This window comes from Tauraco erythrolophus, chromosome 9 (assembly GCF_009769465.1).
Source record: "Tauraco erythrolophus isolate bTauEry1 chromosome 9, bTauEry1.pri, whole genome shotgun sequence".
NCBI classification, from domain to species: domain Eukaryota; kingdom Metazoa; phylum Chordata; class Aves; order Musophagiformes; family Musophagidae; genus Tauraco; species Tauraco erythrolophus.
Window position 1 is genome coordinate 23,977,813 of NC_141473.1, and position 14,455 is coordinate 23,992,267.

Below are 14,455 nucleotides of genomic sequence, written 5' to 3' on the forward strand. Positions count from 1 at the left end.
GTGTCCGGCAGGCACCTGTCCCGCCCGGAGGCAGCTCTCGTAGGCTAAGCCAGCCCCTCCGCCTCAAGTACATTTTGTGGACATAAGCATTTTTTTAACTTTTTAAACAACTTGTTGTGTTGTTTTTTGTTTTGTGGATTTTTTTTTTTTTTTTCCTTCTTCCCTGGGATTTTTACGAGCTTCCCCTTAGTTGGCGTTGATTTCCTGCTTCTCTCACCTCAGATAGCACCGGCTCTGTTTTTCCTGGCACTATAGTATGGGAATCGAATCAGAGTGAGATTTTAAGTATCGCAGGAGCCCTCAAGTCCATCCACCTGTGAAAAGTGAGCAGTGCTCCTTCTGTCTTTCTTCTTTTTCCCCCACGTTGCCTGTCGGATGTGATGGAACTCATGTTCGCGGAGTGGGAGGATGGGGAGAGGTTTTCATTTGAAGACTCCGATCGCTTTGAAGAAGACTCTCTTTGTTCCTTCATCTCTGAGGCAGAGAGCCTTTGCCAGAACTGGAGAGGATGGAGGAAGCAATCGGCTGGACCCAATTCTCCCACTGTCAAAATGAAAGGTGAGGTCCCCCAGTTTCATTGAGATGCTCTTTGGACTCGTGGAAGGTGTGGGACAAGAGGGGTTGGTGGGTGAGGAGATCTGCAGAAGGAATGTCAAAGGTGCAAAGAGAAGTCAGATGTAGGATCATTGTCAGGGTAACTTTTGACTAAACACTGAAACTGAAAATTTACTGGGGATCTTGAGGCAAAGCTGTTTTTCGGGTGGGTTTTCACCAGCGTGCACTCTGTGGTATTGTAGTGCTGCTTTTTTGAGTAGATTTTATGTTCTTGCTCTTGGAAATCTGAAAACAGTACTCTATAAACAAACTGCAGATTTGGCTGGGAATAACTATACATAGGTTCTCACTTGCATTGATTGAAATATGCAAAGGTTTCATGGAGGTTTTTGTAACTGCTATAAAACTATTCATGTAGAGGCATGTAAGTCATCATTGTGTAGAGCAGTCTATTTTGCTGGTCTGTTTCTTTACATTTCTCTTTTTTCTAGTAAATTAGCAACCTTTCTTTTGCAGTAGTAGAGCAAGAGGACCTTAAGATTGTCACAAAGTCAGCAAAACACAGTGTGTCTGCTTCAAGAGTTCTTATATTTCCTTTCTTTTGGTAGTAATTTCTTTTTATTAGCAGACAGGAAAATAGATAATATAAGCAATTAAATATTATTTAAAATTATCATATAGCTACTAATTCTTCGCTTGATATTTTGTGGTTTTTTTTAGAATTAAACATAGTTTCTCTATTATCCTGATGCATCTTGGCCCTAGAATTCAGATGGTCCTTACACCAAGCAGAGGCAGACATACAGTTAACAGAAATTACACAAGCTCTTTTTACTTTTCTTTCTATCTCCCTTCTTTTCTTTCAATCTAGTGTCAGTACTTTTCCTGTTATTGCTGACCTTCGTGACCATCAGCTGCCTCATTAGTATCTCCCGATCTGGAACGGCAAAACTTCATTCTCTTCTGAATGTTGGCCTTACATGAACAGAGAATGCAATTTATATTGAATTGTGCTGAATTCTGGCCATGTTGTGCTATGGACAAATGTTCACTTGTCACTGGATTAGGGCTAGAAAGTACACTTTGCTTTAACTGTAGGCTTTCCAGAGCAGCTTAAGTTTTAAATTTTTAATAGATTTGAGAACTGTCTCCAGTCCCCATATGTAACTGCCTAACTTCTCTTGATTAGTCAGGGTTAGGGGTAAGGGTAGGATGGAAACGCTAAAAAAACCCAACCCAAAATAAGAGAGAGAGAAATGCTGAATACATATCCCAGTTGGATAGCTTTCTTGGATCCTGCTGCCAGGACACATTGGTTTTAGTGTGGAACATTCTACTGGTGTAAAGAAGGGGATCAGTGCTGGCGTTGTGTTTTTTAAAGCTATAAATTCTGAGATGTAGAAATAAGTGTTGGACACGAGACAAAGCATGTAAATTTCATGTTTTGCTTTAAGTCTTGTTGCATATGTTAACTTGCTGGAAAGGAGCCGAAGTTTTGAAATAAATAAATGCTGTGGAAATAAAGCCATCTCTAGTTTGGCAGTGGTACATGGAACTGATTTGTACAGACTTACAGGTCAGACTGATGTTTGAAAAGGTGATTGTTTTGTTCAACTTTGAGATGCTTTTAGCAAACTATTCTCCACTGGTTCAGTGTACAATTGTGTGTTTTTCTGCGTCTTGGCCTAGTTCCTGTAGCTCTCTTGACCGAATTAAAAGCAAGCAGCAATTGCTCTCTCTGCTGTCATCCACTTGTTGCATTAAAATGAAGTCACTTCAGTAGATTGTGCGTATTTGCAATCCTCAGTGTCTTTCCTCATATGAGAAATACAATAGCTAACATTATTGTTGTGATAATTGTAATTATTTGCACCATATTGAGATGTTGCTGTTCCAGGTTCTGCAAACCTGCATGGGCTAGGGTTGTATTGCTTATACTGGGTTCACGTTTTTTAGGTTTTATCTGTAGAGAGGCTTAATCCTTACTTTAACAAGAGAGACATTCTGAAAGGATACTGTTGCCTGCTTTAAAGGCCTTTGCTGGCAATTCCCAGGCTCTGGTCAGAGTTATTTTGAGAAGTATGTGGACATGGTTTTGCTACCTAAATAATTATTTATCCACTGTACGAAGAAACGTATAATGTTACCAACATGGAACACTTGCAGGTACTTTACTGTACACAGTGTGTTGCGAGTGAGCCTGGTCTGATGAGGGATCTGTCATCATCTGGGACGTCTTTGGTTTTCAGAGCTCCTGTACCAATTTTTGGCAGTGTTTTTGTAGTCAGAAAAAACAGTTTGCATTGAGAACTTGATGGATCCTGAAGTTGTCAGTTGTAGTGAGTCTTCTAAAATATGATCATTCTGAATTAAGCTGTGTGTTTTTATTTCCACAATTTGCCATTTGGCAGTGGCCTGTGATGTAGTTGCTTATGCAAACAAAAAGTGGGGTTAGACACCGAGTTCTTCGGTGTTAAATGCTAAGGAAAAACAAGAGAAACTATATTCTGTTAGCCTTTTTCCTCCAGTTTGGAGCTCAGCCTGTGTTTTGGTTTGGAGTCAGCCTGACAAGTTATGTAATAGAAAGGATTTCTAGCTTTTTCAGTTGTTTTCAGTTTGTCCTTGTGAGCGTCCAATTCGTCATTAATTAGTTCAAAGAGAATCCTCCTGAGACTGAGGGAAGTGCTGTTGGCTGGGGAGTCCTCCTCTTAAACCCATGAACTACCCACACACACACCAGTTATGACTTTCTTACTTTTTGCAACTTTTTTTTTCTTCTTGGGTATTTTTAATATTATGATTATGCTTACTGTAATTTCACAATAAGGCTTGGGGTAGCTTGTTGCAAATATATGCAGTATTCACTAAGAAGTTGAGTTACTCACTTGTTTGTCAGTCACCCCGTCAGCTGGAGCAATGAGGGAAGGTGGAGAAAAATGTCTGAGTTTCTCTAATATGATCCTTGGAATGGAATTCTTTATAAAATCAGGTATCTTGAATAGTTTCGTCGGAAAAATAGGATTGTAACTGGTTGATTTCCCCTCATTTAATTTTCACTATGGTAGAAGCTTCTTACAGCCCTCTCATATTACTTTCTAGAAAGGAGTTTTCTCTTTGGATGTAGATTGCTGATGTGAAGGAGGAATGCTTTGCATCCACTTTGTGGATGCCCTTAGATTTTGAAACTGCTCTCAGTCTCCACTAATTTACCTGTACTGAAATTCCAGAGGAAACTTCAGCAAAACACGACAATTTTGGGAATACCAAGAGTCCTTTCATAATCTTGACTGTTTATTTTAGAAATGACTTGTTCTCCCGTTAGACTGCCTTGATTGTTTGTTTTTACCCCACATTTTTTTAATTTTGAATGAGGTAATGTTTGTGACGGGTATTTGGCCATTGCCTGCATACATCATTGTTTAGAAGCTTTCAGCTCTGCTGGGCAGACAAGGGATTCAGTACAGGAGTTAAGGTGAGTGGCTGTTTTGAAGAACAATCAGGGTATTCAGAACCATCTGGTTGTGTGAGTTGCTTTGTGGCTCCAACTCACTTTCTTCCATATCAAATCACATCCCACCAATTTCTTACCTTTCTACCAATGAACGCATCCACTTGCCTTTTCTCCACTTTTCTGGACAGTCTTTTCTTTCCCAGAAATCGGTATGAGAGCCACTATGGTCTTCTCGTGTCCCTTCTCACTTTTTAAAACAGTTGTATTTGTCATTGGTGATTGAAATAAGTCCAGTGTTTCTGCAAATGATTTGTTACCAGTTATCTTCACATAGGATTTTTGTGACAGAGGTCTCAGGGTAAATGTTCAAGTACACTCCCTCCAAACCCACTGCGACTTTGTTTCTTCTTGAAAGCTTCTAAGCTCTTTCCCACCCACCCTTAGTCCTTTCTGTTTCACAGTTTCTGAAGCATAAATGTTTACCAAACACTTAAGAAGTTGCCATAAATACTGTCCTATTGCTAAATAGCGTGTTCACGATATTTTTGCTCAGTTTGTATTTATTCATTCACACCAGCTTCTGCTGGAAGCGTGCTGATGAGTTGTGTTGAAACTATTTTCAATAGGCAGCTAGTGAGAAAGCTTGATTTTTTTTTTTTTTCCTTTCCTTTACTGTAAACTTGAACCATTGCATACTGTATTGCAAGCCCCCCTCAGACTTAACTAAGAATTGATGCAGGCAGTGATCTCCTAGAAAACATTCTCATTATCCAACCCCAGACAGTTTATATTCTTCCAAACTGTTAGGAGTGCCCACGACGTGAAGTTCTGGGCACGGTGCCTCAAAAATACAAGCTGTAGGGAGGGAGTCATTGGCAGAGGATAGACAGAGCCTGAGGTGAGGATGTGATCAGTTTAGCGAGACAACCTGATCAAAGTCTACTCTGGTAAAATGGCAGTGACTGATTTTCATTAATTTATACAGACAAAGAATAAATGGCTTAGAGAGCAACACTTCTTCCTCAGGATTGCCAGTAATTATTTAATAAATTAAAGTTAGCCCTTGCTCAAGCAGTAATTGCAGAAAACAGCAGAAGCATGTAGTCTCTTTGGAATTCATACTGTGCTCTTCAGACTCTTGTTCTTTTTGGAGAAGAATGTTGGTGTCGTCCAAAGTGTGTCTGCTCCTTGAGCCTGGTGAAGCTGGAAATGAAGACTCTCTGATTTGCTGCTGTTTTGTTGGTGACTATTGCTATGTATTATAAAGTATTTCTACTTTATTTGTGCATCTGGTATCAGGAGGGAGATTATGTGACCCTCGTACTTCTGGGAGGTACAGGTGTTATACATCTTGTTTATTGTGGTCTTTTAATTTAGTACAACACATGACAAATCTGTTTTAGCCCAAATATATGTTACAATAAATCCAAGTTCACTAATAACATTAAAACCCCAAAGCCGTAACTGTTGAGCAAAAGTGTTGTATAGCTCCCTAATGAGCTCCTTTATAGAAGCAACAGAATTTTAAAAATATAAATGTTGTTGAGAAGATAGCACAAATGCTTATGAAATTAGTAGAGATTAGGTGTCCAAAGAGTAAAGGTAAGGTGAAAGTGAAGGCTCAGCTGCTAGTAGAAAATAGGTTTCTCTATGTTTTCTTACCCTAGTAAATGAATTTCACCTACTTTTGTACTCTGTTCCATAATGGCTGGGGATGTTGACTTGCCGTATAGCAGAAGCTAAAGTTCAAGTTGAGGAAGGGACTTACTGCATTGTAATAGAAGGTGCAAAGGGGACGTTGATTCATTAGAGATGAAGACACCACAGAGAAGCTCTAGAGACAGTCATTTATCAAGACTGATTGGCAGAATTAAATGCTCTGCTTCAGAGCTGGGATGTAGTTTTCAGAAGCTGTCTAGAAGTTTCTACTAAACAGAAAGGTGATTTCGCAATGCAGTGATACCTCTGTCTTTTGGAAGGATGACAAGTTGAATGACTCTCACACTTTTGTCTCTTCATTTGCATTTTCCTGTGCCTTTCTGAGATAATTGAATGTGTGTGCCCATCTCTTCAGAAATGGGTGCCAGAGAAACCACATAAAGTAGCTGTCAGGAAAAGACGCTTTTTTACTACTGGGATTTTAAATGACCAATCCAGTTTTAACTCTGTTGTGGTCTTCTGACCTCTTCCCTTAGATAAGCTTCTCTTCCCCTCACAACAAGTCTTGCATGTTCTTTCCCTATTTTAATGTCTCATCTTTCTGCTGGGAAATGTCTTGTCTACTGGGAATTGTCTCATTTTTTCCTTTCTCATCTGTCTACTCATCTTTATTCCTGGTTTCCTTGGATTTTTCTTTTTGCATTTGTGTTCTCCTTCCTTTCACCTTGGGAAGATGCCTATGTTGCTGAATGACCAGAGATCACAGATGCTCTATTTGCATTTCAGGCTGACTGAAGCTACAGGGGTTATTCTTCTCAGTGGCATACTTGCCTCTGGGGAAGCAAGGATGAGGATTCAGGTTTGATCCTAGACTCTGGTTTGTGCTCTCCCTTTGTTTCCTATCCCTATCTTTATCTCTTTTATTATTTTTTTTTTTCTTTGGCATGTTCTTCGTTGCTAGAAAGTGGGTTTTATTTTTATCTATTTGATTTTCACCTGCGGATAACTAGGTCTGTCCTGAGGTAAAAACAAAGCGAAGACAAAATATCTCAGGATTTCTCTCAAGCTACACTTCAGGTTTTAATGTCATTATCTGGGCAAATGTAATTCTACAGTGAAATGCAAATGTCTTTTGATCATTGAGTATTTTACTCAGGATAACACTTGTTAAAACAGCCTTTTCTTTTCATGCTTAAAAGATTTTTTTTCATGCTTAGAAGTATTGCTTATGTCACTTTTTTGAATGCTAGGATCAAAAGTTTTCTTTGTTAAATTAGTGTGTTTGAATATCTGCGTGATCTGGTGCCATCAGCAGGAAGAACAAGCAGGAGACTAGTTTTGTTTGTCTTACGGTCACCAGAGAGAGCCTTGTGCTGTGAGCTGTATCCCCTCTGCGTACCTGGGGTCACCCATCAGCAAAGCAGTGGGGAATGAAACTAAAAAAAAATTTCTGGAGTGTTGCTGATAAAGGCCAGGAGCTAAAGAGACCAGATATTTTTTTTCTGATAAATTATAAAACACGTAGGAGAAGATGTAATTCCTGCCCTAATGAAAACCCTGTAAGATTTAAAATTAGAGCTTAGGTACTCTCAAGATGCATCTTCGTTTCTAGGCAGATTACTCAATTTCAGTACCTGAATTTTCTGGGTCTGCTTTGTGCTCATGTCCTACAACATGGGTGGATCTTTGTGGCTCTTCACTTGATTGTTAGATATCTTTTTGGGAGTTGCTGAGTTCAGAATGTGATGGGAAGTGGCTTTAGTGAGAAAAGAAGAAATGAGAAAAGTAGTGAACTGATTTGACCTAAGAACAGCTGTTTTCAAATACAATATACGCAAAGTGAAAAATATTCTGTGTGTGAGCTGTGGAAGTAAAGCTCACATGTTGACTTGTGGCCAGGCCCTTTTTCCTCCTCTCCAAAGTAGTACATACTCCAGTCAACGTTTATTTTGCAGCGTTTGTATAACAACTATGGTGAAGTTCATTTTTGATGCAAATGTAAATTAACTTATTTCAGTTACTGTGAAAAGTTGATAGAGAATTAGAGATGGCTTAAGTACTCAAGTGGATTTTTTTATGCTTTTTTGTAGAGCAACTAAGAAAGTTGCTTTTTTATAGCCTTGTTTATGAACCTTTGCTTGGTTATGATGTCTAGGGTTTTTTAAGTAGTTGTTAACTTGCTGGCTACCGAGTATAGGTGTCCTTACATGTTTTTAAACTCACGTAGAGTTGAGGGGAAATGTGTATGTATTAATGTTAGTCTAGTGAATAGGAGAGATCTTTCTTGTCTGTATTGAGTTCTTGATAGTCTGTGGTTGCTAATATAATTTTTACTAGTATGCTGAGGAAAGGAGAACACGGTAGGTTAAAAGTTAAGAATAAGGAATATGAAACCAGAAATAAGGAGTTTAAAAAAAAAAAAAAAAAGAATGGCAAGGGTAATAGGGTAATCTTTTAAACAAACAAGCAAAAACCTCTTCTCCTTCTCCAGTATACCTTTGAGGGAACAGAAATGGACATCAGTGATTTGGACAGCGTCTCTTATGCCAGTTATAAAACCGGGAGCAGAGACCATCTCCTCTTAATTGTTCGGTGTCCTAGTTATTATACAGTACTTTGTTCCAAAGGAAGGAAGGAATGTACAGTTTCAAAAGATGTTTTACATACTTTAATGAACTTCTGGAGTAAGTATTTGACTATTTAGAGTATCTATAATTAATTTGGGTGGAGTTTTTTTATTATTATATCTTTAAATAACATTTCCAAAGAATCAAACCCATTTTATTCTTTAGTTCTTAAAGTGCAAGAATATCTAAAATTTCATTGCTCTTTTAGACTGACAACTTTTTTCTGTTACCTATCTAATTGTCAGACTGTGAAGCAGTACAAGAGTACTTAAATAGTGGCATGGCTAGAAGTTATTTTTTCAGCTTTATTTTAATGCACTTTACCTGTATTAATCTCTCTTCCCTTCTCCTGCTTTGTGACACCCTTCCAAGCCCTCCAAACATAACATTTAAAGCACGTACGTATCAACTAGCTAAGATACTAGGCCTAGAATTTTTTTTTTTAAGTATTAAAGAGCAATGATGCATAATAGACAAAATATTTAAAATGCTAGCTCAACTTTCAAAATACTGTATCACGCATTTCAGTTAGCTCCTCTGAAGCTGCGTAGTCTCAAGCAATAAGTATAGGTTTACCAAACAGAAGATTCTCATACTTCTTACAATTTGTGCATCCTTTCTTCTTTGTTTCTTCGCCTGTAGAATTGCAGTAATGTTCTGGCAAGGCTGTGGATATTGTGCCACTTACTAAGTTGTGTAGCATTTTTAACAGAAAACATTGGAAATAATGTCTTTGAGCACGCTTTTTGATGGTGCTTTAAATGTTATGGGCAAGGCTTATGGAAACTGCTGTTTCGGTTATGCTTAGTTCATTGATATTTGCTTCCATACAGCTGGAAACATACCGTCTTTGAAAACAATGAAAGCTCTGTCAGCTCTGAGCTCTGTCAGGCTGTGATGTACCTCTTACTTAAAATCTTCTGGAATTGCGTATTTTGAGAAAAGTGATGCTGTGAAAAGTGTCTGTTTTTAATAAAATATTGTTGCTATTATGAATAATTGTTAGTGTTCTAGGTCACTGCAATAAAAACCTAAGATGGGAGAAAACATCAGTATTTAATAGTATTAATTAGGAGAAGGCTGAACACTTTAAAGATGTATACAACTGGAAATTCTGTATGCTGATTTTTCTGTTTACCTAAATCTCTATTGGTGTGTGGTTAGCACTGAAAAAAATGTTGAGACATTCTCTTTCCATAGAAGAAGGAAACCTGAAAACGTTGCAGGAGTAGCGTCTTTAAACAAATTATTAACATCCTCATTTAGTTGCTGCAAGTAGGGGGACCTGACTGTCGTTTCTTGATGTCTCAATGACTGTTACGCCTTCCTCTTGTCTGCTAAACTTTCTTTTGGCTGCGAGATGTGTAGTAGAGCTTATAAGCTTCTTTTTCAAGTGGGATAAGCGTTGGAATATAGAATCAAGGAGAAGGATACATGGATAAGATGAAGGGAGGAAGAAAAAAATCTGTCCTCAGAAGAAATCCTCTCCCTGCATGGGAGAAAAGCTGGATGCTGGAGGGAAGAATAGAATTGAGAGAAGGAAAAAAAGAGAGGTCAGAGACCAAAACAATAAAGAAAAAGAAGTCCACATTTTTTTACAAACATATAAATAGGTAGTGTGGTAAAATAAATATTACCCAGAATTTGTCTGCAAGCAATGAGAGTGTTTACAGGAAGACATCCAGTTGCGCTTTTTCCTCCCAAGTTAAGACACATATGAGGTGACTTGTTGAAACAGTGGGCAGGTGAACGCCTGGGTCACCAATTCTGGCTTCTTCCTTTTCAGAGAGATGAAAAATTTAAGCAGATGATCATTCTTTGCCATCCATAAATACCGGTCAACATAGTAATTAATTGGTGGAGATATGAAAACACCAGTGTTTTAAAATCCAGTTAGTATGGTTCTTTGTTGTTTTTTTTTTCCCCCCTCCCCACCAATAAAATAGTGGAAAAAGTTAATTGCAGCTTTTCTGTTCATTAGGCTTGAGATGTCTAAAGATGCTGCTTTGAGCATGTCTCCTCAGTCAGAACTAAAGAACGGAAAAAGTGGGGTGGCCTTAAAGTGAATGTGGTCAAGTTACCATCTGGACTCCTTTTTTAGATATATTAATTAAAACAATGCCTGTGTGCAGCAAAGCCATTCTTACTGGCATCTTGTCGATGCATGTGACAGAACAAGATTCTTCCTTGAAGTACAGAAAAGTTTATTGAACCTATAAATATTGAGTATTGTACAACCTCATGGAATCTGTCCTTGTCTTGTTTCTGATCTTTGTAGGACTTCACGTTTACTGTTCTCAATACATGGTCACATTTGCCCGACTTTGTGTATCACAAATAGTGATTCTCAAAATTACCCTTCAATCTTTTTCTTTTCTTTTTAATATCCCTCTACTGGAATTCTTACCTGCTAAGTTTACATTTCTCATCCTGTGGAGAATGTACTAATATGAATCCCTGTTAATGTCTGTTAGAGGCTAACGCAGTAGCTTGATGATGGCTTGAATGCCCAAGTTCCATGCTTTTAGGAAACAATGATGGCTGATGTAAAAATTATTGGCAAGTATTTGACGTTTAAGCTTTGTGGCAGTCCTGCTGGTGGGTTAGTGTGTAATTAATAGGTGTACAAATGAAATGACAACTTATTCTGAGAATCTAATACCTTTGTGAAGTCTATAGGGCATCATTTAGTAATTCTCTTGAGGTGTTTACAGTTCCTGCTGTGTATTGCGTGTAATTCCATTTGCTACCTCGTATTTAGGTCAGTAAATGCTGAGATGGGAGAAAAAGAGAAATGCAGCTGTAAATTTGGTTACTGGAGCTAGCTAGATGGGCCCGGTGAAAATATTTGTAAGTTACACCTGCATGTAACTTTCATGCATGGCTTGAAGAGAAAATGGTATGACACAGAGAAGTTAGTTGTATTTGACCCAGAATGCCTTTGGAAGTTTTCATTGACTAATTGATTGCATTTAAAGCAGTAGTGCATGGGGTCAGCTAAGCTGCTTATCCTTCTCAAGGACAGGGAGTTAGTTTTCCTTGTCTAATTATGAGCAGCAAGTGATTCAAGACTTCTGCGGACGTTTTTAGAACATGATTGACTTTGCTTCAGTCTTGTGATGTTGGAGAGATCTAGGGAGATATTACACATTTGCCTGAGCAAATTCATGCAATGGGCTGTAGTTAATCAGTGCCCCACAGTTTTCCAATGCTGCTTTTGTTATTATTTTTGTGTACTGAAAATGATAGACGTCCTTGTTATTAGTTACACCTCTGTAAATGTTCTGTAGCTGCCTGCTTGTTTCATATATTCATATATTCATATATTCATAGATTTCATAGATTTCATAGATTTCTAGGTTGGAAAAGACCTTAGAGATCATCGAGTCCAACCATCCCTAATCCCCATTAAACCATATCACCAAGTAGATCATCCACCCTATTCTTAAACACATCCAGGGATGGGGACTCAACCACCTCCCTGGGCAGCCTATTCCAGTGGCTGACAACCCTTTCAGAGAAGAAATACTTCCTAACATCCAACCTGAATCTCCCCTGACTAAGCTTATGCCCATTTCCTCTTGTTCTATCACCCATCACTAATGTAAAGAGTCCTTCCCCCACCTCCCCACCATCTTTTCTCAAGTATTTATAGGCCGTAATCAGGTCTCCCCTCAGCCTCCTCTTCTCCAGGCTAAACAGCCCCAACTCCCTCAGCCTCTCCTCGTAAGTTTTATTTTCTAGCCCCTTGACCAGTTTAGTCGCCCTTCTTTGGACTCGCTCCAGGAGCTCAATATCTCTCTTAAAGTGAGGGGCCCAAAACTGGACACAATATTCCAGGTGCGGCCTCACCAGTGCCGAGTACAGGGGCAGGATCACTTCCCTGCTCCTGCTGGTCACACTATTCTTGATACACGCCAGTATCCCATTGGCCTTTTTGGCCACCTGGGCACACTGCTGGCTCATATCAAGCCGGTAGTCAACCAACACCCCCAGGTCCTTCTCCGCCAGGCAGCTCTCCAGTCACTCTTCCCCGAGCCTATAGCGATGCTTGGGGTTTTTACACCCCAAGTGAAGGACTCTGCACTTGGCCTTATTAAAGCTCATGCCATTGGCCTCAGCCCAACGATCCAGTCTGTTCAAATCCCTCTGAAGGGCCTCCCTACCCTCGAGCAGATCGACACAGTCTCCCAGCTTGGTGTCGTCCGCAAATTTACTGAGGGTACATTCAATCCCCTCATCCAGGTCATTGATAAAGATGTTAAACAGAACTGGACCCAGCACTGAGCCCTGGGGAACCCCACTGGTGACCGGCCTCCAGCCGGATTTAGCCCCATTTACCACCACTCTTTGGGCCCGGCCATCCAGCCAGTTTTTAACCCAAAGGAGGGTGTGCCTATCCAGGCCAGCAGTTATCAGTTTCTCAACCAGAACACTATGAGAAACTGTATCAAAGGCTTTACTGAGGTCTAGGAAAACTACATCCGCAGCCCTTCCCTTGTCAACTAGGCGGGTCACCCTGTCATAGAAGGTGATCAGGTTTGATTGGCAAGACCTGCCTTTCATAAACCCATGTTGACTGGGCCTGATCACCCGGTTAACCTGTATGTGCTCATTAATAGCACTCAAGATAACCTGTTCCATGACTTTGCCTGTCACCGAGGTCAGACTGACAGGCCTGTAGTTCCCCGGATCCTCCTTCCGCCCTTTTTTGTAAATGGGGGTAACATCCGCCAGCCTCCAGTCCAGTGGAACTTCCCCAGTGAGCCAAGACTGCCCAAAGATAATGGACAGGGGTTTGGCAATGACATCCGCCAGCTCTCTCAGGACTCTCGGGTAGATACCATCAGGCCCCATAGACTTGTGGGCATCCAGCCGAAGGAGCAGATCCTTGACCCGTTCCTCTTGGATCACAGGAGCTTCGATTTGCTCTCCCTCCCTGCTCTCAGACACCGAAGGCCAGCTCACCTGGGAACTGCTGACCTTATTATTAAAGACTGAGGCAAAGAAGGCATTAAGGACCTCAGCCTTGTCCTCATCCCTAGTGACTAACGTACCCCCTGAGTCCAGTAGGGGCTGGAGGTGATCTTTAGCCCTCCTTTTGTTATTAATATATTTATAGAAAGACTTTTTGTTGTCCCTTACGGAGCAGGCTAGTCTAAGTTCCAACTGGGCTTTTGCCCCCCTGATTATCTCCCTACATGTCCTAACTTCCTCCCTGTATTGATTCCTGGATGCCTGCCCATTCTTCCAAGATTCCTTGGTACCCAGTTTCGTTTCTTCCTTTTTTGTTCACTCTATGGGTGATGAGAGGGAAATGAAGGAGAATTTATTTCTTGTTAGGGAGGAACTTCCTTCAACCGTAGGATATCAAGAAATGATGAGATGGATGCTTTACTTTGAGTGAGAGGAGATGTAATTGCTGTGGGCTGAGAGCTTGAGGAGGGCTGCAGACTGCCAGCTTTGGAAGCTTTGTCCTGTAGCAGCACTTCAGACTGGTCTGGGGCTGCTGTGCTACACCTTGGAACTGTGGTGGGAGAACCTGCAATTGAGGGACATTGCTGAGTGGTCTCTGTAACCTCCCATAAAACCATAGACCTGGGGTTAGATTTGAGGAGATTTATGAAACCAAAGGAAATTAAAATAGGAGTAAGATTTTTTCAAAAGCGTTTAGGTATCTAACTTCTTTTGACTCCTATCTATGAAACAGATTTTTAAACCTCTAATGGTTTCCCATTGGTGTTATTAAGAGGTGGTATCTTCATTTAATTCCTGAAAGATGTTTAATTTTATTTTTTTTTACTGTAGAGGTGAGAATGCCTCATCTTTAATCTATTCTTTTCAGACAGTAACTTTCCCGTCAGCTCCAACAAAATTGGCCTGGTCTCATTCTGATATGCTCAGTAATGCAGCTCTTCAGCGTTTGCCAGTGCATTTGTTTGGAGGCCAAGTGATACTGCTCTGGGATTTAGACACAGGAAAAAAGGCTGGTTAGAGATTAATTTTGCATGTAATACTTAAGGATGGAAACTAATGGTACAGAGCAGCACATTAAATAGTAGAGGTTGCCTGGTGTTTTGTATGGCTTCCTTTCAGCGTTTGAAAACATATCGATACTTCTTGATAGAGATTGATGCTCAGCTGTGATGCCTTCTGATTTTTT

At 40.0% G+C, this 14,455-nt stretch overlaps 1 protein-coding gene across 1 annotated transcript in view; it reads left to right on the top strand.

Annotated features, from left to right (window-relative positions):
• Positions 1-144: 144 nt before the first annotated feature.
• The window catches only part of ZSWIM8 (zinc finger SWIM-type containing 8), a 66,506-nt gene continuing 52,195 nt past the window's right edge, over positions 145-14,455 (top strand). Inside the window, 1 exon segment of the mRNA XM_086616732.1 lies at positions 145-558. Within this exon segment, the coding sequence (XP_086472858.1) occupies positions 381-558 (178 nt within the window). The 5' untranslated portion in view covers positions 145-380.